General features: G+C 46.4%; 1 protein-coding gene across 7 annotated transcripts in view; it reads left to right on the top strand.

Annotated features, from left to right (window-relative positions):
- The window catches only part of rasa4 (RAS p21 protein activator 4), a 288131-nt gene that overhangs the window by 245318 nt on the left and 15366 nt on the right, over positions 1–27447 (top strand). For all 7 annotated transcript variants that reach the window (XR_011348806.1, XM_069911332.1, XM_069911330.1 and 4 more), the window contains 7 exons: positions 368–560; positions 2099–2236; positions 5245–5389; positions 12977–13149; positions 16057–16194; positions 19217–19352; positions 22079–22199. Coding sequence is in view for 6 of the 7 variants with exons in the window: in XM_069911332.1 (XP_069767433.1) it covers positions 368–560; positions 2099–2236; positions 5245–5389; positions 12977–13149; positions 16057–16194; positions 19217–19352; positions 22079–22199 (1044 nt within the window). In the remaining variant the exon portion in view is untranslated. The remainder of the gene's footprint in view (positions 1–367; positions 561–2098; positions 2237–5244; positions 5390–12976; positions 13150–16056; positions 16195–19216; positions 19353–22078; positions 22200–27447) is intronic.

The raw sequence follows: 27447 nt of genomic DNA, 5'->3' as shown, positions 1-27447 counted from the left end.
TTTCGAGGAGAATGAAGGAAGTTTTTTTTTCCACCCAGGGGGTGTTTCGAATCGCAAATGCAAAATTCCAGGTGCATTCTTTCTTGGGGGTTGACCCAGACCCTCACAACAGCATCTAGATATAGCAAGCTAATACGAAATGCTGGAGTATAGGATTAGAATGGACAGGGGCTTGATGGTTGGGATAGACATGATGGGTCAAGAGCAAGCTTTGAAACTTGAGACTTTATGAACCTTTAACTACGGAATGTTTGTCTGCAATAGAGAAGGATGGAAAATCACTGCCATGCGACATTGCACCGTGGTGTACAAGAATATCATATTTCAGGGAACACGAAGATATATAATTAAAGAGTTTTTCTTCCAGTTGTTCAGGGCTCCATCGGTGCCAGACTGAGGTGGATATAATTCAGCAGAGTGTGCAGTCTCTCCAGTCCTACCTGACAGAGTTGATTGAAGCCATTGTCACCTCAGTGGTGAAGTGCCCATCAGTGATCAGAGCCACCTTCCGAGAGCTCTTCAAAAGTGTGGAGGCGAGATTCCCTCAGGACCGCTACCAGGTGTGCAGCATCTCAATGCTTTTCCTGTGCTCCAAGATCTGCAATAATAGCAGTAAACGCTCATTTTACCTGCATGTGATCCATACACAGAATATGAATGCTTGGATTAGGAGAAGGGTTAGGCCATTCTGCCCATCGAGCCCATTGAGTAAGATCAGGGCTGATCTGACTGTAACCTCAACTCCAGTCTCCCACCCATCCTAGTAACCTTTCACATCTATGTTTATCTAGAATACATCTATCTCTGCCTTAAAAACAGTCACAGGCTCCACTTCACCAGCCTTTGAGGATGAGAGTTCCAGAGCCTCTTGCCTTTTGAAGGAGATGTTTCAATACTCGGGGTGACCCCTTATTCCAGATTCCTTCACCCGGGGACATATCCTCTCCTCATCCAACCCATCACACCTCACATCTTCATCAGCTATTTTGTACAATGTTGACCCTTTGAATCCTTTTCTATTCAAATTCACCAGAGAACACTGTATTTGTGCTGATAAATGAACTTGAAATTAGATGGATTCCAGTCTCCTGATTCACCTCTTCTCTTCAAGTACCCACCCTCTAGAAGACATTAGAGTCTTTTTGCATTCATACACCACCATAGAAAAGAAAATGACTTTTGATTGCTTGTCAGCAGCTTTCAGAGACCAGATACATATTCATTTCCCTGCATTCCACAACAAGCAACGCTGAAAATGCCTCCTTTCACAATAAAAAAAAACAGATAAAAATTCCAAACTCATGTCAAATGTGGCATAGTTAGGTCATCTGAGAGATAGTAGGATTGACGATAAATGCTACTATCATATCTGCTTCCACCATTACCCTCGACAGCCCATCCCAGGCACCCACCACTCTGCGTAAAATACTTCCCCCACAGATCTCCCTTAAATTTCTTCCCCTTTCCCCTCCTCCAAAGTTTTTGTCACCCTCTATGGTGATTTGAACAGGGCACACACAGCCCTTTAGCAAGAAAAGAAAGCCCAGGCCATTTCTGAGCAGCCAATTTTCAAGTGGAATTTGGGATTTTTAAATTTAGATGTACAGCACAGTAATTGGGATAAATTATTTCCGGCCCCCGGGTCCATGCCACCCAATTTGCACTCAAATAACCTATAAACCCCAGTATATTCCGAACAGTGGAAGGAAACCAGAGCCCCCAGGGAAAACCCACACAGACACGCGGAGAACATCTAAACTTCTTACAGTCAGCGAGGGTTTCAAACCCCGGACCAGGATGCTGGCTCTGTAACAGCACTGTGCTAATGGGCTCTTGTCACACCTACACTCTTGCAGCCATATTAGAACCTATCAACTAAACATAAACACCAAGAAATGGCCACAAATTCTGGATATTTTCAATAGATTTGCTTTGAACAACCATGATACATCCTGTTTCTGATTCAGATAATCGCGTGCGTTCCCGGCTTTTTTTCTCTGGCATGTGAATTCATGAAACCAGACGTTGTTCCTTTTTGGATATCCAGTGGGCCCAGAGGTGTTCACTCCTGCTAAACCTCCTGTTGCTCTCCATACAGAATATCAAGTATGTGGCAGTCACCAGCTTTCTGTGCTTACGGTTCTTCTCACCGGCTATCATGTCTCCCAAGCTGTTTTACGTGCGTCCCAAGCATGCAGATGCACGGACCAGCAGGACGTTGCTGCTTCTGGCTAAGGTGAGCCATCTGGAGGCTGCAGCATGAATGTAGCACCATCAATGAGCCACTTCCATCAGTTTCACAAACTGGGGCTGTTTTTACCCATGTCCATCAATTGACTTCACTTGATGTGGTACCTCCACAATTTTAATACCAAATCATAAAACCATTAGTTTCAAGTTAATTAAGGAAAAGAATAGGTCTGGACATCTGGTTGAGTTTCTTAGTTGGAGAAAGGCCAATTTTAAGGGAATGACAAAAGATCTAGAATGTGTGGATTGGGATAAATTATTTTTGGGCAAGGATGTGCGAGGTAAATGGAGGATCTTCAAAGGTGAAATTTTGAGAGCACAAAGTTTCTATGTTCCTGTCAGGATCAAAGGTAAAGTTGCAGGCAAAGAGAACCTTGGATTTTGAGGGATATTGGGGATCTGGTTTGGAAGGTGTATACCAGGTATAGACAGCATGAAGCAAATGAGGTACTTGAGGAGTATAAAAAATGCAAGAAAAACCTCAAGAAAGAATCCGGAGGCTAAAAGAAGATACGAGGTGGCTTCAGCAGATAATGTGAAGGAAAATCCTCAGGATTTATACAGATATATTAAGAGCAAAAGGATAGTAAGGGACAAAATTTGTCCTCTTGAAGATCAGAATGGTCGGCTTTGTATGGAGCCAAAAGAGTTGGGGGAGATCGCAAATGTTTACTTTGCATCACTATTCACTTAGGAAATGGGCACAGAGTCGTGGGAAGTAAATAAAACAAGCAATGAGGTCATGGAACCCTTATAGATTAAAGAGGAGGAAGTGGTTGCTGTTTTAAAGCAAATAAAGGTGGATAAATCCCCAGGGTTTGACAAGATATTCCCTCGGGCCTTGAGAGAGACTAGGGTAGAAATTGCAGGGGTTCTGGCAGTAATATTTAAAATGTCCTTAGCCATGGGTGAGGTGCCGGAGCTCATGTTGTTCCTTTGTTTAAAAAAGGCTCCAAAAGTAAACCAGGAAATTATAGGCTAGTGAGCCTGACGTCAGTAATAGATAAATTATTGGAAGCTGTTTAAAAAGATCAGATATACAAGTATTTGGATAGCCAACAACCGATAAGATTTTGTCAACATGGCTTTGTGCATGGTAGATTGTGTTTAACCAATCTTATAAAGTTTTTCAAGGAAATTACCAGGAACGTTGACAAAGGAAAGGCTGTGGATGTTGTCTGCATGGACTTTAGTAAAGCCTTTGACAAGTTCTGACATGGGAGGTTAATTAGGAAGTTTCAGACACTTGGTATTCATGGCAATTGGATTCAATATTGGTTGGATGAGAGAAACCAGAGGGTGGTAGTGGATGGGTGCTTCTCAGACTGGAGGCCTGTGACTAGTGGTTGCCTCAGGGATCGGTGCTGGGACCATTGTTGTTTGTCATCTATATTAATGATCTGGATGATAATGTGGTAAATTGGATCAGAAAGGTTTTAGATGACACAAAGATTAGAAGCGATGTGGACTGCAAGGAATTTTTTCAAAACTTGCAGAGGGATCTGGACCAGCTGGAAAAATGGGCTGAAAAATGGCAGATGGAGACAAGTACAAAGTGTAACAAACACAATGCTGGAGAAACTCAGCAGGTCAAACAGTGTCCTTTCTATAGCAGAGGTAAAAATACAGAATCGACATTTTCATACCTTGATAAAGGGCTCAAGCCCAAAGCGAGGGTTATATCTTTTTACCTTGGCTATATATTTGACCTGCTGAGTTTCTCCAGCATTGTTTGTTTTTACTTCAATCATGGTATCTACAGATTTTCTTGTTTTACTACATGTGAGGTGTTGTATTTTGGAAGGAAATACCAAGAAAGGACATACACAGTGAAAGGTAGGGCATTGAGGAGTGCAGTAGAACAGAGGGATCTGTGAATACAGATACTAATTCCTTGAAAGTGGCGTCACAGATGGATATAGTTGTAATGTGAGCTTTTGACATATTGGCCTTCATAAATAAATATTGACTACAGGAGTTGCTGTATGTAAAGTTATATAAAACATTGGTGAGGACAAATTTGGAGTATTGTGCACAGTTTTGGTCACCTAACTATAGGAAATATATCAATAAGATAGAAAGAGTGCAGAGAAGATTTACTAGGACTTCAGGAATGGAGTTACAGGGAAATATTAAACAGGTTCGGACTTTATTCCCTGGAGTGTAGAAGAATGAGGGGGAGATGTAATAGAGGTATTTAAAATTATGAGGGGGATTGACAGAGTAAATGTAGATCGGCTTTTCCTACTGAGGGTAAGTGAGATTAAACCAGAGGACATGGGTTAAGGGTGAAAGAGGAAAAGTTTAGGGGGAACTTCTTTACACAGAAGGTGGTGGGGGTGTGGAATGAGCTGCCAGCTGAGGTAGTGAATGCGAACTCAGTTTTAATGTTTAAGAAGAATTTGGATAGGTAAGTGGATGGAAGCGAAATGGAAGGCTATTAGCTGGGTGGAGGTCAGTGGGACGAGACATAAAAATGGTTTGGAATGGACTAGAAGGGCTGAAGAGGCCTGTTTCTGTGCTGTAGTATTCTATGGTTCTAAAAGCATGTAAGACTGATTAGAATGAGCAATTACTAAAAGTGGAGAGAGAGAGAGAGAGAGAGATGCCCTCAATATGAGTGCATACAGTCTGAAGAACATTTTGACGCTTGGAGGTTGTGAAAGGTTCTTCTCCTAAGGTTCTTCTCCTAAGTGGACCATTCATGCCCAGGCCATGTCTATGGCAGCTCACGGATTCCCCTGTTAATTTTTCCTATAAATCCATTCTCCCCACTCCCCCACCAAATTCTGCCACTTATCTACACACTTATAATTGTCACTTTAATGTTCAGGATGTGGCCATGAACCCACACAAACATCCAAACTCTGCTCAGACAGCAGCAGAAGTCAGAATTGAACCCTGGTCAAGGGTGCTGCGAGGCAACAGCACAGCAGCCCTCTATACATTACTGTAAGGTAGACAGAGTAGATAATCCAGCCTTCCACCTTGCAGGCAATCCAAAGCATTGGAAACATGGATGGCAATGAAGTTCGGGGAAAGGAAATTTGGATGGCACCACTGCAGCACAATATTCAGCAAGGGGTCATGCTGTTTAAAGACTTCATCATCAAGCTGACTGACATTGAGGACGATCAAGGTAAATACATCGAAAGCTCTGAGATGACGAATCTCACAGAAGCAAGTATGAGCGGGAGTTGACCAATCAGCCATCTATTGTTTCTCACCCCAGCATTTATGGAGGAAGTAAAAATGAGTGTGAGCCCATTCTTCTTGCTTTTCCGGCTGCGAAATAAGAAGTGTATCTGATTCATTTTCCATTTGGAGGAGAAATTACTGAAGATGCAATTAATTCAGAACTCACCTGCCTATGTCATGAAACAACCAGTCATAGTTTCCCTTCCCCCTCCATCCACCCACCCCACATTCAAGGACGCTCCTGCAAGCCTCGAGATTCATCGGCCCTGCTTTTGAACTGGGGTGCATTCACGATGCTTCTCTACGAAACCTTGAAAACATTGCAAAACATGCAGGGGCAGCAGTTCAGAAAGAGCTGATGGTCCTCCCTTGTGTAGCACTTCAGGCGGAGGTAACAACAATTTTTTTTAAACTTACCAGGGGTTGTAGGTCAGTCGGGTGTATTTGGGAGGCACGGGCTCGTGGACTGAAAGAGCCTGTTACTGTCTAGATTTAACATTCCAGAGAGGTTGATCAATTCAGGCCTGGTCAGGTCCTGTTTGAGAATACAGGATTAGTGTGATTTCCCCTCTCCAGACTTTGCCACAGGTAAAGCTGGTTCTTCTGCAAGTTATCAGCTCCAGGGTTCAGATCAATGTGGTTGCAAACCTTGCTGGAGATCATTTTTGGGCATTGCTTCAGCTGTCAGTGTTAAGCTCCTTTCACACTTGCCAGTGATCCCAGGAATCAAATGCTAATCGGCCTTTGAAGTGCCAAGTGTGAGATCAAAATCGGCTCAGCGCTGGTGTCAGATGACATCATGTCAAGCTGGGGATTGTTGGTCTCGACCCCTAGTACAATCCCCGGTGTCTGCAGACAGGTGTCTGCGTTGCGATCAGGCATTGTGGGATTGAAATGACCCAGGTTTTTGCATGAGTGCAGGAAGAAAAGATTAAAATGAAAGTATAAACTTTGCCATGGGAAAGTCACAGTGGTGGGGGGGGGGAGGAAGAGAGAGAGAGAGAGAGAGAGAGAGGAGAAATAAATAACAAAATAGCGTGGGAAAATTGGTAGCGTTATAGTGCACAATGTATAAAGACCGAGGGCAAAAAGCAATCATGAACTTGACTTCCCAGAATGCCATGCAGTAGAGAAACCCCTGTATGAATCCTCCATGAATGAAGTTGGGCATACAGCCCTTTCTCTGCTGCATGGCATTCTGAGAGGGCAGGTCCACCATCGCTTTTTCCCATGGTATTTATAAATTGTCCTTGATAACACTATCAACTTTCCTGCACTGTTTAAGTTGCATGCTATAGCGCTTCAAACTTTCCCAGACTATATAAATTGAGCGCTTTAGCACTACCAACTTTCCCACACTGTTTAAAAATTGTCCGCTATTGCTATTTATTGCTCACTCTTTTCCATGGTCCTTTATAAAGGATTATATAGGTCGAAACAACAACAACAGGAGCTGAAGGGCTTGTACTGTGCTGTACATAAAGCTTAATTATGTTATAATTATGCATGATTAAATTTGTTCAAATATAACTATTTACAGCACAGAAGCAGGCCAGTTTGGCCCTACTAGTCCGTGCCGAACATCTCCCACCTAGTCCCACTGACCCACATTCGGCCCATAACCTTCCACACCTCTCCCATCCATATACCTATCCAACCTTTCCTTGAATATTAACATCAATCTCGCTTCTACCACCACTGCCAGTTCATTCCATACCCCCACCACCCTCTGCATGAAGAAATTCTCCCCCGTGTTTCCGCTTAAACTTTTCTCCTTTTACTCTCAATCCATGCCCTCTTGTTTGAATCTTCCCCACTCTCAGTGGAAAAAGCCTGTCCACATTGACTCTACCTTTCCCCCTCATAATTTTGAATACCTCTATCAAATCATCCCTCAACCTTCTACGCTCCAGGGAATAAAGTCCCAGCCTGCTCAAACGTTCCCTGTAACTCAAACCCTGAAACCCCGGCAACATTCTCGTGAACCTCATCTGCACTCTCTCTATTCTGTTTATATCCTTCCTGTAATTCGGCGACCAAAACTGCACACAGTATTCCAAATTTGGCCTCACCAATGCCTTATACAACTTCATAACATCCCAACTCCTGTGTTCTATATGTTTTATGAAAGCCAATATACTGTGTCTTCTTCATCACCACATGTAATTCAACTTTCAGAGAATTATGTACCATGACTCCCAAATTCCTTTGTTCCACTGCACTCCTCAATTGTCTACCATTTAATGTGGATGACCTATTTTGATTATTCCTACCAAAATGTAGCACCTCACATTTATCAGTATTAAGCTCCATCTGCCATCTTTCAGCCCACTCTTCTAACTGTCCTATATCACCCTGTCTGCTTTGATAATCTTCTTCACTGTCCACAACACCGCCAACCTTTGTATCATATGCAACTTTACTAATCCAATTTTCCACCCTATCATCTAGATCATTATATATATGACAAACAGTAGTGGACCCAGTACCAATCCCTGAGGCCCTCCACTCATCACCAGCCTCCAATGCGACAAACAATTTTCCACCACTACTCTCTGGCATCTCCCATCCAACCATTGCTGAATCCATCTCACTACTTCATCATTAATACCTAATGCTTCCACCTTCCTTACTAACCTCCTATAAGGAACCTTGTCAAAAGCCTTACTAAAGTCCAATAGACAACATCCACCACCTTCCTCTCATCAACCTTTTTAGCAACTTCCTTGAAAAGCTCTATAAAATATGTTAAACATGATCTACCACATAAAAAACCATGCTGACTACTCCAAATCAATCCCTGTCTTTCCAAATAGTCGTAAATACCATCTCTAAGAATATTTTCCATTAATTTACCCACTACCGATGTCAGACTTACAGCCTATAATTACCAGGTCTACTTTTGGATCCTTTTTTGAACAGCGGAACAACATGAACCACCCTCCAGTCCTCCAGAACCTCCCCCATGGCCAATGACATTTTAAATATTTCTGTCAACGACCCCACGATTTGTTCACTAACCTCCCTCAGGGTCCTAGGGAATATTTTGTCAGGGCCTGGAGATTTATCCACCTTGATCTTTTTTCAGTGTAGCCAACACTACCTCCTCAATAATCCTTATATTACCCATGAGCTCCCTACTATATTTCTTCACTTCTTGTCTTTAGTGAATTCTGAAGAAAATAAATCATTTAAAATTTCTCCCACCTCCTCTGGCTTCTCACGGAGCCTACCCCCCTCATCTTCAAGGGCTCCAATTTTATCCCTCACTTTTCTTTTACTTTTAATGTACCTGTAGAAATCCTTTGGATTTATTTTTACTTTTCCTGCCAAAGCAGCTTCATATCTTCCTTTTAACCATTCCAATTTCTTTCTTAAGTATTTTTTTACTCTCCCTTATATTCCTCAAGCAGTTCATCCATTCTTAGAGAACTCATGGAGGGGTTTCTCTGCTGCATGGAATTCTGGGAGGGCAGGCCCGCCAATGCTTGATGTGTGTATTTCATCCCCGACATTCCCAAGGTCTTTATAAATTTTGTGGCTATGTTTTATGCCACTTTCCCACTGTATATAAATTTATAAAGGTTTAGAGAGATTGGCTGAAGGGCTCAAACTGTGTTATAATTAGGCATGATTAATTTTGTTTAAATACAAGATCATAATTAGCGGATCTGTCACTCAGACGTCGCCAGTAGAGGATAGGTGTCCCTCTCCCTGGGGGTGCCTAGGGTGAACGGCAAAAATGGCTTCTTTAACCGGATCATTGAACAGCCAATCTACTGGTTAGCCCGTGTGAAGGAGTTACATTGATGGATGTCAACGCCTAAATATGAATATGATCAATGAATTAATAGAGTGGGGAAACTGTGCAAACCATGGATCAGATGCCCATGTCCTGTGGCCCACACCCCTGGTGTATCCTGCAAGGACCTACATTGGGAATGTAAAGCAGAAAGTAAAGGCCCCATCTGGTGGAGTTTGCACACACTCCCTGTCACCATGTCGGGGTCCCCTGGGAACTCCACATTCCTCACACATCCCTAGGGTAGGTCCATAGGCCCACATTTTACCTCTTAGTGTAGGTAGCTGGCAGAAGAGACAAGGGAGAGATGGGTTGAGAGTGAGGGGGACAGTGGACTGGTTGGGGTTAATGGGCTCCTACATACATGCTAATAGTAAGTAAAAGTTACCTTAGCATTTGGTGAACATCCCCAAGTTAACGCCAAGCATGACAAGGTTGACTTTGTAGGGTTGGGGCTTTTTCTGGCATCCAGCTCACCTAATTAATGTCATCAGGGACACACCACCAGAATTTTCTTTTTTCCTTGATAGCTATTCGACCACTCTGGTCTGAATCGTGACTGATAGGGAAGTCAGCTTCACTATCACTGAAGGCTGAAACTAAAGCCCACTTAATGGGGTGAGGAAGATCCCTGCTGCCCCCCCTCAGGCTGAGTTGCTCACACAGCTCCTTCCGCCAGCCAAGCCTCCAGCACATGGAGCCAAACTGCTGCCTCTGTCACCCCCTCACCACAGTCCCCCACCCCCACAACCTCAACCCCAGGGCGATTCAGCAGCTTGCCCTCAACACAAAGTGGCCAGAAATGCCTGAATCCTGCAAAAGGAAAAGTTTGACAGAAATGGGTAAAAAAAAAGATAGAATCAGAGAAAACTATTCAACGCAAGGCAGAAGGTTTCCAGGGCGAGTTCCCCAGGGGCGCAAGCACCGTTGGAGGCAGCCAGATGCCCTTTGTAGTTGTGGATGAAACCATCATATTGATCAATAACCCAAGATTCCCCACTTGGCCGGAATGAACCTAGAAATCTGCAGGACACTGCAATTGTAGTTACATAACTTACAAGTGCTGGAGAAACTCAGCAGGTCTCATACGAAGCAAAAACATATATAACCAATGTTTTGGGCCTGAGGCCTTCGTCAGGCTTTGAGCAAAATGCAAATGGACACCTGAATATGAAGGTATAGGCAGGAGGGAAGAAGGGGCAGGGGGAAGAGCCCAGGCCCAGGGGCTGCAGGCGGACCTGGGTAGAAGGGCAGGAGAGAAAAGCTGAGGATTGATCAGGGGAGGTGGGAGGGTAACTCTGTGGAAGGAGAGCTGGAAGGATAGGGTGAGGCAGGGGCTTAATGAAAGCAGGAAGGGTCGATGTTGGCGCTATGTCGGGTGCCCAGGTGGAACATGAGGCTGTGGTTCCTCCAGTTTGTGGGCAGTCTCAGTTGCGCAGTCCATGAGACCACGGGCAGACATAGTGTGGGGGGAATTTGAATAGGTTCCACTGGGAGATTCATGCTCTGTTGCAGCAGACAGAGCCGAGAAGTTCAACAAAGCGATCGCCTAGTCCGCGTCCAGTCTCTCCGATATAGAGCAGACCATAGTGGGAGCACTCGATACAGTGGATGGCCCCTGCAGATTCACGTGAAGTGTGGCTTCACTTGGAAGGACTGTTTGGGGCCCCGAAGGGTGGTGAGGGAAGAGGTGTGGGGGCAAATGGAGTGTCTCCTGCATTCACAGCGGTAGGTCCTAAGGGGGAAAAACAGTGGGAAGGAACGAGTGGAGTCATGGAAGGAGTGATCCATGCAGATGGAGGGGAGGGGAGGGGAAGATGTGCCTGGTGGTGGGATTACGGTGTAGGTGGTAGGAGTGGCAGAGGAGTTTGCCCACTAAGCCAGATGGGGTTTTCCTGATCTTTATCATGAAGCAGTGAAGGGTCTTGTGGTAAATCCCAGCATCTCAGCAGAGGCTGTCAGGCAGGGATCCTGCACCAAGGTTTTCGAGGGTCAGGGTGACTTTTGCTTTGACCTCGAGTTTCTGTCGTGCTCCTTTTAACAATTGTTATGTGTTGCATCATCAGAGAGGCGGTGAAGGAAGGAAGCTGTCCTTGCTGCCCACTGTTGGTCAGAATCACTTCCTCCGGTGTCGGAATGAATGCTGTTTATAAGGTGGTGTCCACCCTTCTGGATGGTACGGGGAAAGATGTTATTGTGGTGCTATGTAATTACACCATTAGGTCACCAGGGGCCATCCCGGTGACCTTATCCATAAAGCAGTCCAGAGCTACAGTCTAGTCTTTCAGGTTTTTCTTGCAGAGAGACAAGACCTCTTAGTGTAAATATCAGTTTATTATACTCGCACTGCTGGTGTGGTTATTGTCAGTTATAATGTGGGAATAATTCCTGATACTCTCTTTTCCTGAAGACAGTGACGCTCCAGAGTGCTTCTCTAAAACTGGGCGAACAAACAAAGAACTTTTGAAAACATATTTGGTGGGATCGCCAAGGCTATTTTAATGGCAGGAAATAGCTCAGATGAATCTCTAGGCCATGTCTTGTGAGCTTTAAACCACACATTCTTCCCATCTCCACTCATCTGCTGCCGAGACCCTCATTATGGTACAGCCTTTCTACCTCTGGATCTGACCTTACCAATCACCTCATCTTACTCTCCAGGTGCTCAAACTGGCCGCTTCACATTTGCTGAATTCCAGTAACTCCCAGCAAGGTGGAGGTTTTAAAATCAAGCCTCCCTGTGCAACACCCCCCAGCCCTGCACCCTCCCATTCTGGCCTCCTGTGCATCACTGATCTATCTTCACCGCCTGCTGTGACGTTACCTCCCCTTCTCTTTCCTTTTCACACAGTCCTTTAAACCCGCCTCTGTGGCCAAGGCTTTCGGACACTTCTCCTCATATGTCTTCGTGAAGATCATGTCAAATGCTCCTATAGAATGCTTGTGCACATCTTGCTAACTACAAGGTGATCTATAAATGCAACTTCTCATGCTGGTTGAGTGTTATAAGGTTAATTAGTCTGCTGAGACAATCTGGAATCTGTTAGGTTCACTGACAGTTCCTCTGCTCTAACTTGCAATGATCTCTACCCCTGACTGAGTGGACTGGTCCTTGTCTGTTTGATACCTGGTTTCCTGGGTTGTTAGTGTATTGACTATGTGTTCTTTCTTCATCCAGTCCCTGTATATTCAGGACCGAAGAGAACAGGGAGCAGTAGTGAAATAGAACCCCTACCCCCCTGACCCCCTGTAATGCGTGTCGAAAGAACCAAAGACTTATTGATCCAAACCAAAGCTTTTATTAACTAAAAAACTGGAGCATATCACAACTAGGTTGACCAGTCCAGAATGACCTGGTCTGGCTAGGAGCAATTCTTTAAGACCTGCCAGTAGGTGTGGCTACACTCTCAGCCAATCACAGTCATCCTACATTACCATCTGTACATATACACATTGGTGATAGAATCTGTACTAATACACCCCTGTCATTTATAAACAAAGTTTAAAACAGTGCAACGGAAGAGGAGGGAGCCAGTTCACAGGATCTCTAACCAGACATTGACGCTGCAGTTGATGGAGCTTTCAAGGTTTGTGGGCAGATCCTCTGTTGGACAGCTCATCTTATGTCCCCGAGTGCTGGCATCCAGCCGTGTGGTCGGTCCTCATAGCCTGTCGGTCAGGAAGGTAGGGATACAGATAGTAAACCAAGATTCACTTTGTTTTCAGAGCTGAAATGCCGGAAGCAGGTGGCACTACAAACAACTTCCACCATTAAGGAAGGATACCTATTAATGCACCAAGCCAAGGAGCGAGGGATCCTGACATCATCTCACTTCAAGAAGCATTACTTCTGCTTAAACTGCGAAGCGCTGTGTTATTCCAAAATGCCGAATGCAAAGGTAGGTCATCTTCTTCGATAATATTAATACCATACCCACAGGAACACCTTCATCTCCAAGTTCCTTTCCAAGTCTCTACTGGGTCTCTCATCACTGATCAAATTTGTTTATTGCTGCATTACACCAGGTGCAGTGGGAAGGGATCACTTCATGAACGGTTTATCAAGTCAACTCTAACATGTCTGCAGCCATACAAAGAGCGGATCACAGTGCGCAGTGTTACAATTAATGTCCAGCAAGAGTATCATGCAGGAGCCTGATAGCTGCAGGGAAGAAACAGTCTTTAAGTCTGTGGGTCAAGACTTCCACACTCTCGGACCTTCTCCCTGATGGGAGAGTGTGTCTGGGGTGGGAGGGCTATGTTGGCTGCTTTAACATTGGAGGGTTTTTGCAGTGTCACTTATTTCTGACATGTTTCTGCAAACAAAGTGAATCTAGATTCATTCTGGTCCCCTCTGTATGTTAGCGGGAGTTGTAGATGGAGGGGAGCAAGGACTGTGTGATTTTCTGATTTCAGATTTACTGTCAGAGTACATACATGTACAACTCCGAGATTCTTTTCCCTGCGGGTGCGACAGAATTACTACGTATTGGCAGTGCAATGAAAGACATGGTTCAATGAACGTGTAAACAAACTGACTGTGCAATACAGAGAAAGATGAAAATATAGTCAGTGAAGTGCACAAGTCCGAGTCCTTAAATGAGTCCCTGATTGAGTTTGTTGTTGAGGAGTCTGATGGTGGAGGCGGAGCAGCTGTTCCTGAACCTGGTGGGGCGAGTCTTGTGGTGCCTCGACCTCTTTCCTGATGGCTACAACAAGCACAGAGCATGTATTGGGTGTTGTGGATCACTGCCTTCCAACGGATCAACGCTAGAGGCTGGAGTTGATGTGAGCCGTAACCAGCGTCTTAAAGCAACATGGCAGTGGATGTAAGCCACTGGCCAGTAGATGCTTGGGCTCATTACTGTGCTTTTCTCCAGTACTGGTATGATGGTGGCCTTCTTGGAGGAGGTGGGAAATACAGCAGGGAGAGATTAAAGGTATCTGTGAACACCCCCACCAGCTAACCTGCTCAGAGTCTAGAGACTCCACCTGGATGAGTCACTGTCCACAGGTTCACTCTCCAGAAGGCCAATCTGTCGCCAGTGACTGTGATCATGGATGCCGGAGAGTCTAGAGTAGTTGAGGTGGGTGTCACTGCCTCGCTGATACCTTGTACAATGTCGGTTGCTTTGCCATCAGCGGGTCACCACCTCTCCACTGAAGGGAGAGGGCACCTGCAGTTTGTGAGAGTGGGTGGTGAAGAGCCGTACCCCCAGCCCTAGAACAATAGCAATCGGTGTTGGCAAGCCCAGTTTTCCCAAACAGAACGTAGAACAGTTAGGGCATTGCTGTTAGCGCAACGCCTTTACAGCGCCAGCGATCGTATCCTGCGCTGTCTAAAAGGAGTTTGTACGTTCTCCCCATGTCTGCAGGGGTTTTCCCCGGGGGGGGGGCTTATTTTCTCCCAGGGATGTAGGTTAATTGGGTGTAAAGTGGACGGCATGGACTCGTGGACCGAAATGGCCTGTTACCGCACTGTGTGTCTAAATAAACAACGTAGCTCAGAACAGGCTCTTCAGTCCATGAGTCCATGCCTGACATGATGCCCAAATCAGATGGCCTGAGTCCTTCGCTGCATCTAATATCAGGTTGAAACTGGTGTTGAATTAGAAATGCCATCAGACTGGGATTTCAGAGGGCAGGGGATAAGGTCAATTGCTTTTTAAATGATATATGTTGATATTATTTGGTCTATTTTATATTTTTTAATTTGTTTATTTATTTTTAATTTATTTAATACTTCCTAAAGTGATTTTCTTCATTTTTAATGGATCTTAAATATCTTTGAATATCAGCTGTTTAGAAGTCATGAAAGTGCCTTGAAGGGGTTAGACAGGAGGCTGAGCCCTGCCCCTACATTGCCTTAAGATGGTTGGAGGTGTTGTCTGGGTCCTGGGGGCAGCTGGAACTTGCTGGCTGACTGAGGGTGCAGAGAATGAATGAGATTGGCCCTCTACACCAGCCCAGGTGAGCACAGGCTGGCAGAGACCACCTGCAGTGAGCTCAGCTCGTGGACAGGATCCAGCCTCATGCTTGGGAGCAAGACAAGTGTTGGCAAATGTCACTGAATGGTCTCACATTCTAGAGGAGTCAGCAGTTCCCAGGCAGAGGTAAACTCAGCCTTATGGCACACAGAGACTGGAAGGATGTAGGGTACATGGGAGATTCACTGGGATCTTGCCTGGATTGGAGAAAGCAAAGCAAGGTCAACCAAGGATGAGAGGTGACATATATATCAGAGATATATAAGATTATGAGGGGCTTGTATAGGACTTGTATAGGATGGACAGCCAGCACAATTTTCATGGGGTGACAATCAGTTTAAGGCAGTGGTTCCCAACCTTTTTTGGTCTAAGGCCTACCTCACTTCCAGCCTGATCTGCCATGGCCGACTAGTGCTAATGACCGAGCAATATTTTCGCCAAAGGCACCTCTGTAAGAAACGCGTCTTTATCTAATTTGAAATATTTTATTTCACATTTTTAAAGACCCACAAGGAAACCCGCTATGGCCCACTGGTTGAGAACCAGCGGTGTATGAGTAGAAGAGTGTTTAGGGGAGATGTCAGCGGTACATTTTTTACTCAGACAGTGTGGGGTGCCTGGAGTGCATTGCCTTGGGTTGTCATGGAGGCTGGTACAATAGGGGCTTAACGCATGCAGATATAAGAAAAATATGGGGTTATTGATGAGAGGTCGGGCAAAATTAGCTTGTGTTGGAGTAGGCTTACTTAAATTGGCACAAGATTGTGGGCTGAAGGGCCTGTTCCATGTTCAAACAATGCCGTTTGATCTGTTTTACAGAACAGTGCATTTATTCCATTGTCCAAGATCAGAGCCATAGAGAAGGTTGATGAGAAGTGTTTTGGCAGCCCATACATCATGCAGATCATATCCACAGATGGCAGAGGACAATTTGACATCATGTACTTACAGAGCAAGGTATGTCCTACAACTCACTCCCTGCAAGCGAGACTTTACCTGTCCCACACACTCACTGATAGCAGACTAACCTGTCATTTTCTGACTACCTTTAATTGGGATCCTTGATGTGCACCACTTGGGAGCCGAATTTCACCATCACTGCACATGGTAGAACACAACAATATTCTGTGGCAGCGTGGGGTTGCAGGCTTGTGAACATTGCGGGAGCGCATGCTGAGGGGCACGATGAGATCTGGGGCAGCCAACGCAAGAGCTCTGTGGGGAATGACCACAGTCTGGTATCTTCTCTGCCACCAGGCATTGAGGGACTTAGTCCCGCGGGAAAGGTGGCACGGTGAGCGTAGTGGTTAGCCCAACTCTGTTACAGCGCCAGTGACCAGGGTTCGAATCCTGCGCGGTCTGTAAGGATTTTGTACATTCTCTCCGTGTCTGCGTGGGTTTTCCCCGGGGGCTCCGGTTTCCTCCCACTGTTCAAAATGTACAGTGAGTTGTAGGTCAGCTGAGTTTAATTGGGCAGCATGGGCTCATTTAAAAATTAAAATGTAACCCCAGCGGTCACATTGAAGGCATGGGTTCAATGTAGTAAAATAAATCATTTACACCACAAGGTACAGCAAATGTATATCCAAATATGACAGTAAGAATGTGAAATGTTTTCCAATGTAAATTCCAGCATATAGGACAGTTCTTGAACATTAAAAATGTCATCCCAAAACTAGGGGGTTGCTTTATATGCCAAGTATAAAGTCCGAAGCTGAACAATAAAGTCTCAGTGCCCCCCCCCCCCCCTACCACAAGTGGGATCCATTGCCCAGTCAGACCTGCTGTCAGCTCTGTGCAGGCTTCAAATGGCCTGTTACACAGGAGCAGACAGTCACTTATTTTAAAATATGCCAATAAACTTTAAACCTTTACTGGGTAACTTGCTTTTCAAATATTGTGACAGCGTCAATCCAGTGGTCAGTGGGATGGTTGATAAAGGACTATTGGGCCAGTATGAGGTGGAGGAGTGTTATCCAGCAAGAATAGCTCAAAACCTACATTTTAGAAGGAAAAGATTAGGTCGTCATATACAGTGCCGTCTATTACATAGGCATATACGGTATTTTCTACTGTGAATATTGTTTATGATGGAAATAAGAGTGGCAATGGAAGTTACCCATGTCCCTGGGTTCCATTGCTCACTCCCCTACCACCTCCATTCCCTAGTTTCATCCTTCTGGCCATTAAAGGAATAGAAGCCCAAAAGTCAAACAGTTGAAAACTGCGAAGCCCACATTTTAATTTGGACGGGAGAGGTTTCCCGATCTCCGAGGGGTGGGAGGGGGTGGCCGCAGGGATTGGCCTCCTCTATTCCACAGACGGTGACATGCGGTGGGTATGTGGCCATCACAGCTGCCTTTCCTGGCCGTGTTTCCCAAGGACCAAGGTTAAAAATGTTAGTGTTCATTTGGCCACGGGGAGAATGTACAAAATCCTTACAGACAGCGCAGGATTCAAACCCCGGTCACTGGCGCTGCTACGCTCACCATGCCACCTTCCCCGTGGGACTATGTCCCTCAATGCCTGGTGGCAGAGAAGATCCCAGACTGTGGTCATTCCCCACAGAGCTCTTGTGTTGGCTGCCCCAGATCTCAGCGTGCCCCTCAGCATGCGCTCCCGCAATGTTCACAAGCCTGCAACCCCACGCTGCCACAGAATATTGTTGTGTTCTACCATGTGTTGTCCATCCTTGAACCTCCATGGGTCTAGAATTGGGTGGGTTCAAAATAGACCAGGTTCTGTTTTCCTGGTCACAATTTACCTGTTCGGACGAAGGGCCTTCGACCTGAAAGCTTTGCTCTCTCCACAAATGCTGTCCAACTTGCAGAGTGTTTCCACAATCATCTGTCACAATGTTTTTGGTTATGACGCAGTCCAAGTGCTTCCAGAGGAGTGTGGGGACATGGAAGCAGAGAACCGGTAGTCAGAATTGAAGCTGGCTCACTGGCATCATGAGGCGAACACTCTACCAGTAGCACGATGCCCTTCTCCATGCCACCCCGCGCACACCATCTTCCATCTGCTCCCATTGGGGAAGAGAGACAGGAGGATCAGAGCCAGCACCGTCAGGCTGAGGAACAGCTTCTTCCCACGGGCAGTGAGAATGCTGAACGACCAATGGACCTGCTCACTCTGACCCTCTGAGACTCTTATAGTCATGAAACAAGATTTATTCATTAGTTTATTTGTGTTGATTAAATGCTTATCCTGCATATGTATTGTCTGTAAGTGTGCTACGCCTGGATGCGTTTTACACTGAGAACCGGAGAACGCTGTTTCATCGGGTTGTACTTGTACAATCAGATGACAATAAACTTGATTTGATTCATGGGTCTGTAATTAAGAGGGTGATGACTCCGCAGAGTTCAGCGGGAGTTCACCGAGAACGATCCCCAGAGGAGCATTTGATGGCTCTAGCGCTGGGTTTAGAAGAATGGGGGGGAAATCTCATTTGAAATCTATTGGAATGCTGAAAGGGCTGGATAGAGTGGAGGTGCAGAGGATGTTTCCTGTGGCAGTGGGCGGGGGAGGTTGGGGGGGAAAACCTGAGGACACAACCTCAGAATACAAAAACATCCCTTTAGGGATGAGGGAATTTCTTTATCCAGAGGGTGCAGAATTCATTTATTTAACACAGAGGTAGATAAATCCTTGACAGGAAGGGAATCCACAATTACGGGGAGAAGGCAGGAGAATGGGGTTGGAAAGGAGAGTAAATCCGGCAGGATGAAACGGTGGGATGGACTCAATGGGCCGAATGGGCTGCTCCTGTGTCTTGTAGTCTTGGAATCGGAAGGTGACCATTAGTGTGGCGCTGTAGCAGGAGGTTGTCCCGTAGGCCAGGGTCATTGTTTCCGGTTCTATACCAGCCCTTACAGTAAGTGAGTGGTTCATTTGATGCAAACAGCATCACAGGATTTCTCTGTGTCTCCTTGACCTTGACAGTGTGAACAAGATTCTTGTATTGTCTTTTCAGAATGTGAATGAACTGAATCAGTGGCTGTCCTCACTGAGGAAGTACTGTGTCAGCAATGAGCAAATGCTGAACGCTTACCACCCCGGAGTGTTCAAAGGGGAGAAGTGGAGCTGCTGTCACCAAAAGGAGAAAGCAGGTATTGCATTTCTCTGCTCTGCAGGCTTCAGCTGGTCCCCTCACTCCAGCACAGGCGGTCCTTGGGTTAAAAATGAGTTCCGTATCCTCGGTCTGCCTTTAATTCAAATTTGTACATGCAGTCTTTATTTAACATCAATTAGTCAATGACTACCTTAGTATGTAGCATATAATGTACAGTACAACTCCGATTATCCAAAATGGTCAGGACCGGAGAACTGGTCATTTTTTCAAAAACAGCCCAGAAGCAACAGCAAATCACTTGTAACAGTGTTTAAACAACAACAATCGATAAGGAGAGGCTTTTTAAGCCTTAAAATAATGTTTAATTCTCATCAAAAAAATGCTGGCCACCGCCGATTCCCGATACGACCCAACAGCCGATCACTAAGATTGACTAACCGCCACCGCCAATCCCTGATACGACCCCAACCACTGCTACTGATCCCCGGGGAGGCTTCCTGGGCCGGTGGAACACTCACTGGTGAGTCTCCCTGGTCATCGGAGCTCCTGACGCCCGAGTCCTGACCCTGAATCCTCCCCTAGGGAGTCCAGTGTGTAATAGTAGGCAAGAAGTCGACCCCTGATGTCACAGATCTGGAGATTAATTGAAGTTCCTTTCATTCATTCGAATGGTTTTCTCAAAATGATTCCTGTATTTTAACAAAAGTGATACACAAACAAACACGGGTGCTGGAATCTCAAGCAAACAAGTTGTTGTTGGAGTGACTCGGTGGGTAGAGATGGTCATTAGAGACTCCACAGACTGAGCTCCCTCAGGACTGCTGATTCTTGCCTCAACTAAAGGCTATTGGTCCTCCACCCTGCGCCGCTAAGTCACCCTAGAGTCTGGTGCCGAGTTCTCGGGGTGTGGCGTGAATGCAGGGCACTGTGGCTCAAGGTAAAATCACAAAATGCTGGAGAAACTCGGCATGTCCTTTATGCAGCAAATGTAAAAATACATGACTGACGTTTCGGGCTTGAGCCCTTCATCAAGGTATGAGAGAGTGTCGGCAGGTATCTGAACAAAAGGATGGGGAGGGGGTGTGCCAAAGCCAGGAGGTGGGGAAAGGAAGGAGGGGACAGCAGTGATGAGGGGGAGGAGGGATAAGGGGGGAAGGAAGAACTGGAAAAACAGGAAAAGGGGAGGGGAAAGAAGGCGAGCAAGTTAGCAGAAAGCAGAGGAGTCAATGTTTATGTCATGTGGCTGGAGAGTGCCAAGACAGAAAATAAAGTGCTGTTCCTCCAATCTGCGGGTGGTCAGGGTGGGGCAGTACATAAGGCTGTGGACAGATGTGTGAGTCTGGGAGTGTGACTCGGAATTGAAATGGCTGGCCACTGGGAGGTCACTGTGGTTGCGAACGGAGAGGAGGTACTCAGTGAAGCGACCTGCCAGTCTGCAACCAGTCTCTCCAATGTAGAGAAGGCCATAAAGGGAGCACCAGATGCAGTAAAAGCTCAAAATGTCGGTGATGTATTTTTACCTTTGCTACATAAATGAGACTGTTTAATCTGCTAAGCTACTCCAGCATTTTGCGTTTTTACCTCAACCATGGCGTCTGCGGATTTGCGTGATTTACTTCCGCTGCCTGAGTGCAACCTGCTGAGCTGAATGTGCGTGAAATTTCTGTGGGCTGACGTTATAGAGACACCCTCACATGGACAGAGCAAAGTCACACATCCTTCCTGACGAAAGTTTGCACTTTCCTTCATTTTGCTTCTCTCTCCGTTTTGTCTCTTGACCCTTGTGTTTTCTCATCCTTCATGAGCTGAACCTCGTTCTCACGCTCATGTAACTTGCACTCTCTCACACACACACAGACACACACACACACACGCGTGTGCAGACGCAGACACACACACCCACAGACATACACACACACACACATACACACACACAGACACACACGCAGACACAGACACAAACACAGAGAGATACACACATGCGTGTGCAGTTGCAGACACACACACACCCACAGACATGCACACACACACACAGACACACACACAGACACACACACACACACACACATCCAGAGACACAAACACACAGAGAGACACACACACAGACACACACACACATGCGTGCGCAGACACAGACACACACACCCACAGACATACACACACACAGACACACGCACAAAGACACAGACACACACAGACACACACGCAGACACAGACACACACACACAGAGACCCACAAAGACACACGCGTGCGCGCAGACACACACACACACACACACACACACACACACACACACACACACACACCTTGCTTCATTCGCCAATCGTCCGTTAATTAACTTCATCTATTTTCCAGGCATTCGTTTTCAAAGACCGTGTCCCCCATGGTGATGCTTATTTTAGCAGTGAACTGTCATTGGTCAAAACATTAACTCACAGCAGGCATGTGTGCAGGAATTTAAATTTAATTGATCTTGGAAAATAATGGGATAAATATGCTTCATAATCATAGAAATCCATTGACGTTGTATCTCATCATTTTAAAAAGCCTTGCATTTCTCTGAATTTCCCAGAATGGAATGTCAAATGTGTCCAAGGTTATGGGGAGAAGGCAGGAGAATGGAGTTGAGAGGAAAAATACATCAGCTGTGATCTGAATGGTGAAGCACACTCGGTAGGCTGAATGGCCTGGTTCTGCTTCAATATCTAATGGAACAATTCAGTTGCTGTTCATGAGCAGTCTGTGTGTTTCCTCTTTGGCAGCTTCAGGATGTGACAAAACCCATTTTGGAGTGACACTCCAGGACTGGAATGATCCACTTAATCCGGACTTGGAATCCCACCTGATCTACAGGCAGCTCCTTGCAACTAGGGATACATTAATGTGAGTAAATCCCCAAACAGTATCTGTGATAGGTTGACATAGCCAAGGTGAATAATCTCCTATTGTATGTTTTAAAAGCTAATGAAGAAGAGAGAATTTGGACAAATCATTCCAGCCCCATGGCAAGATCATCCAGGAAATAAACAGTGGTACGGGAATGGCCACTGGGAGGAAGTCCCAATGTGACACTGAAAGGCAGGTTTGGGAGGATGGGATTCCAGGCCTACTCCAGAACTGCTATGTTGAACGCTCCTGAATGGCTCACGGCATCTGTACACAGTCACACTGGGGATGGCAGGAGGTACACTCAGTACACAGATCCACTGCGGATGGCAGGAGTTACACTCTGTACGCAGTCCCACTGGTGATGGCAGGAGATGCACACTGTACACAGTCCCACTGGTGATGGCTGGAGATACGCTCTGTACGCAGTCCCACTGATGATGGCAGCAGATACAATCAGTACACAGTCCCACTAGGGATGGTAGGAGATACACTATATACGCAGTCCCACTGGGGATGACAGGAGATACACTCTGTACAGAGTCCCACTGGGGATGGCAGGAGATAAATTCTATACGCAGTTGCACTGGTGATGGTAGGAGATACACTGTGTATGCAGTCCCACTGGGGATGGCAAGAGAAATACTCTATACACAGTCCCACTGGTGATGACAGGAGATACGCTCTGTACACAGTCCCACTGGTGATGGCAGGAGATAAACTCTGTATGCCGACCCACTGGTGATTGCAAGAGTTACACTCTGTACGCCTGCCCACTAATGATGGCAGGAGATACACTCTATATCCAGTCCCAAGTGGGGATGGCAGGAAATGCACGCTGTACACATTCCCACTGGGGATGGCAGGAGATACACGCTGTACGCAGTCCCACTGATGATGGCAGGAGATACTCTCTGTACGCAGTCCCACTGTTGATGACAGGAGACACACTCTATATGCAGTCCCATTGGGGATAGCAGAGGATACCCTCTATACACAGTCTCAATGGTAATAAAAGGAGGTACACTCTATATGCAGTCCCACTGGTGATGGCAGGAGATACAGTCAGTTCACCGACCCACTGGTGATGGCAGGAGATACACTGTACACATTTCCACAGGGAATGGTAGGAGATACACTATATATACAGTCGCACTGGGGATGGCAGGAGATACACTCTGTACACAGTCCCACTGGTGATGGCAGGAGCTACCTCCTGTACACAGTCCACTGGGGATGGCAGGACATACACTCTGTACACAGTCCTACTGGGGATGGTAGGAGATACACTCTGTACACAGTACCACTGGTAAAGGTAGGAAATACAATCTATATGCAGTAACAGTGGGGATGGCAGGACATACACTCTGTGTGCTGACCCACTTGTGATTGCAAGAGTTACACTCTGTATGCAGTGCCAATGTGGATGGCAGGAGATATACTCTATACACAGTCCCACTGGGTATGGCAGATAGTACACCAACAAACTTGTGATGTCAGTAGATACGCTCTATTCGCTGACCCACTGGTGATGGCATGAGAAATAATCTGTGAACCAACCACTGGTAATGGTAAGAGTTAAACTCTGTACACAGTCCCACTGAGGATAACAGGTGATACAATCTGTATGCAGTCCCACTGGTGATGGCAGCAGATATACTCTATACACAGTACCACTGGTGATGGCAGGAGATACAATCTGCATGCAATCCCACTGGTGATGGCTGGAGATGCATTCCGTATGCCGACTCACTGGTGAAGGCAGGAGTTACACTCTGTACGCATGACCACTGGTAATGGCAGGAGATATAATCTGCACACCGTCCCACTGAGGATGGCAGCAGATACAGACTATATCCAGTCCCACTGGAGATGGCAGGAGATACACTCTATATGCAGTCCCACTGGTGATTGCAGGAGATACACTCTATATATAGTCCCACTGGTGATGGCAGGAGATACACTCTATACGCCTGCCCACTGGTGATGGCAGGCGATACACTTGTACGAAGTCCCACTGGTGATGGCAGGAGATACAGTCAGTACACCGACCCACTGGTGATGGCAGGAGATACACTGTACACATTTCCACAGGGGATGGCAGGAGATACGCTGTGTGAGCAGTTCCACTGATGGTGGCAGGAGATATAATCTGTACACAGGCCCACTAGGGATGGTAGGAGATACACTATAGACACAGTCACAGTGGGATGGCAGGAGATACACTCTGTACACAGTCACACTAGGGATGGCAAGACATACACTCTATATCCTGTCCCACTGGTGATGGCAGGAGCTACCCCCTGTACGGAGTCCACTGGGGATGGCAGGACATACACTCTGTACACAGTCCCACTGGGGATGGCAGGAGATACACTCAGTACACAGTACCACTGGTGATGGCTGGAGATACAATCTGTACGCAGTCACACAGGGGATGGTAGGAGAGATGCTACATATGCAGTCCCACTGGAGATGGCAGGAGATACTCTCTATACACAGTCCCATTGGTGATGGCAGGCGATACACTTGTATGAAGTCCCACTGGTTATCGCAGGAGATTCTCTCTATAAACAGTCCCACTGTTGATGGCAGGAGATACAGCCTACGCCCACCCACTGGTAATGCAGGATATACACTCTGTACGCATGACCACTGGTAATGGCAGGAGATATAATCTGCACAATGTGTCACTGGGGATGGCAGGAGATACACTCTCTTGACAGTCCCACTGGTGATGGCAGGAGATACACACTGTACACAGTTCCACTGGTGATGGCAAGAGATACACTCTCTTGACAGTCCCACTGGTGATGGCAGGAGATACACACTGTACAAAGTTCCACTGGTGATGGCAAGAGATACACTCTCTTGACAGTCCCACTGGTGATGGCAGGAGATACACACTGTACACAGTTCCACTGGTGATGGCAAGAGATACACACTGTATGCCGATCAACTGGTGATGGCAGGAGATGCACTCCGTATGCTCACCCACTGGTGATGCCAGGAGATACACTCTGTAAACTGTCCCATTGGGGATGGCAGGAGATACAGTCTATATCCAGTCCCACTGGAGATGCCAGGAGATTCACTCTATGTGCAGTCCCACTGGTAATGGCAGGAGATACACTCTACGCCCACTTACTGGTGATAGCAGGAGATACATTCTCTACGGCGACCCACTAGTGAAGGCAGGAGTACACTGTTTACGCATTCCCACTGGTGATGGCAAGAGATACACTGTATACGCAGTTCCACTGGCAATGGCAGGAAATACACTATGGATGCATTACCACTGGAGATCGTAGGTGATACTCTCTATACAAAATACCACTGGTGATGGCAGGAGATTCACTCTGTACACAGTCAGAATGGAGATGGCAGGAGATACACTCTGTACACTGATCCACTGGTGATGGCAGGAGATACACTCTCTTGGCAGTCCCACTGGTGATGGCAGGAGATACACACTGTATGCCGATCAACTGGTGATGGCAGGAGATGCACTCCGTATGCTCACCCACTGGTGATGGCAGGAGATACACTCAGTAGATACACTCTATACACAGTCCCACTGGTGATGGCAATAGATACACTCTGTACCAGTTCCACTGGGGATGGCATGAAATACACTCTATACACAGTACCACTGGTAATGGAAGGAGATACACTTATATGCAGTCCCACTGGGGATAGCAGGAGATACCCTCTATACACAGTCCCAGTGGTTATAGCAGGTAGTACACTCTGTATACAGTCCCACTGGTGATGGCCGGTGATACAGTCAGTACACCGACCCACTGGTGATGGCAGGTAATATAATCTGTACACAGGCCCACTGGTGATGGCAGGAGATACACTCTACGCCCACCTACTGGTGATAGCTGGAGATACATTCTCTACGCCGACCCACTAGTGAAGGCAGAAGTACACTCTTTACGCATTCCCACTGGTGATGGCAAGAGATACACTGTATACGCAGTTCCACTGGCGATGGAAGGAAATACACTATGGATACAGTACCACTGGAGATCGTAGGTGGTACTCTCTATACAAAATACCACTGGTGATGGCAGGAGATACACTCTCTTGGCAGTCCCACTGGTGATGGCAGGAGATACACACTGTATGCCGATCAACTGGTGATGGCAGGAGATGCACTCCATATGCTCACCCACTGGTGATGGCAGTAGATACACTCTATACACAGTCCCACTGGTGATGGCAATAGATACACTCTGTACCAGTTCCACTGGGGATGGCAGGAGATACCCTCTATACACAGTCCCAGTGGTTATAGCAGGTGGTACACTCTGTATACAGTCCCACTGGTGATGGCCGGTGATACAGTCAGTACACCGACCCACTGGTGATGGCAGGAGATACACTCTGTACACAGTCACACTAGGGATGGCAAGACATACACTCTATATCCAGTCTCACTGGTGATGGCAGGAGCTACCTCCTGTACAGAGTTCACTAGGGATGGCAGGACATACATTTTGTGCACAGTCCCACTGTGATGGCAGGAGATACACTCAGTATACAGTCCCATTGGGCATGGCAGTAGATACACTCTATACACAGTCCCACTGGTGATGGCAATAGATACACGCTGTACGACAAACACTAGTGATGGCAAGAGTTAAACTCGGTACCAGTCCCACTGGGGATAGCAGGAGATACCCTCTATACACAGTCCCAGTGGTTATAGCAGGAGGTACACACTGTATACAGTCCCACTGGTGATGGCAGGTGATACAGTAAGTACACCGACCCACTGGTGATGCCAGGAGATACACTGTGTAAACTGTCCCACTGGGGATGGCAGGAAATACACTCTGTACGCCTGTTCACTGGTGATGGCAGGAGATACACTTGTATGAAGTCCAACTTGTTATGGCAGGAGATACTCTCTATACACAGTCCCACTGGTGATGGCAGGAGATACATTCTCTACACCGACCCTATAGTGAAGGCAGGATTACACTCTTTACGCATTCCCACTGGTGATGGCAAGAGATACACTGTATACACAGTTCCACTGGAGATGGCAGGAATTGCACTCTGTACACAGTACCACTGGAGATGACAGGAGATACTCTCTATACACAATACGACTGGTGATGGCAGGTGATACTCTCTGTACGCAGTCACGCTGGAGATGGCAGGAGATACACTCTGTACACTGATCCAATGGTGATGGCAAGAGATACACTCTCTTGACAGTTCCACTGGTGAT

Source organism: Narcine bancroftii, chromosome 14 (assembly GCF_036971445.1).
Source record: "Narcine bancroftii isolate sNarBan1 chromosome 14, sNarBan1.hap1, whole genome shotgun sequence".
NCBI classification, from domain to species: domain Eukaryota; kingdom Metazoa; phylum Chordata; class Chondrichthyes; order Torpediniformes; family Narcinidae; genus Narcine; species Narcine bancroftii.
This window is presented reverse-complemented; position numbering and strand designations above follow the sequence as displayed.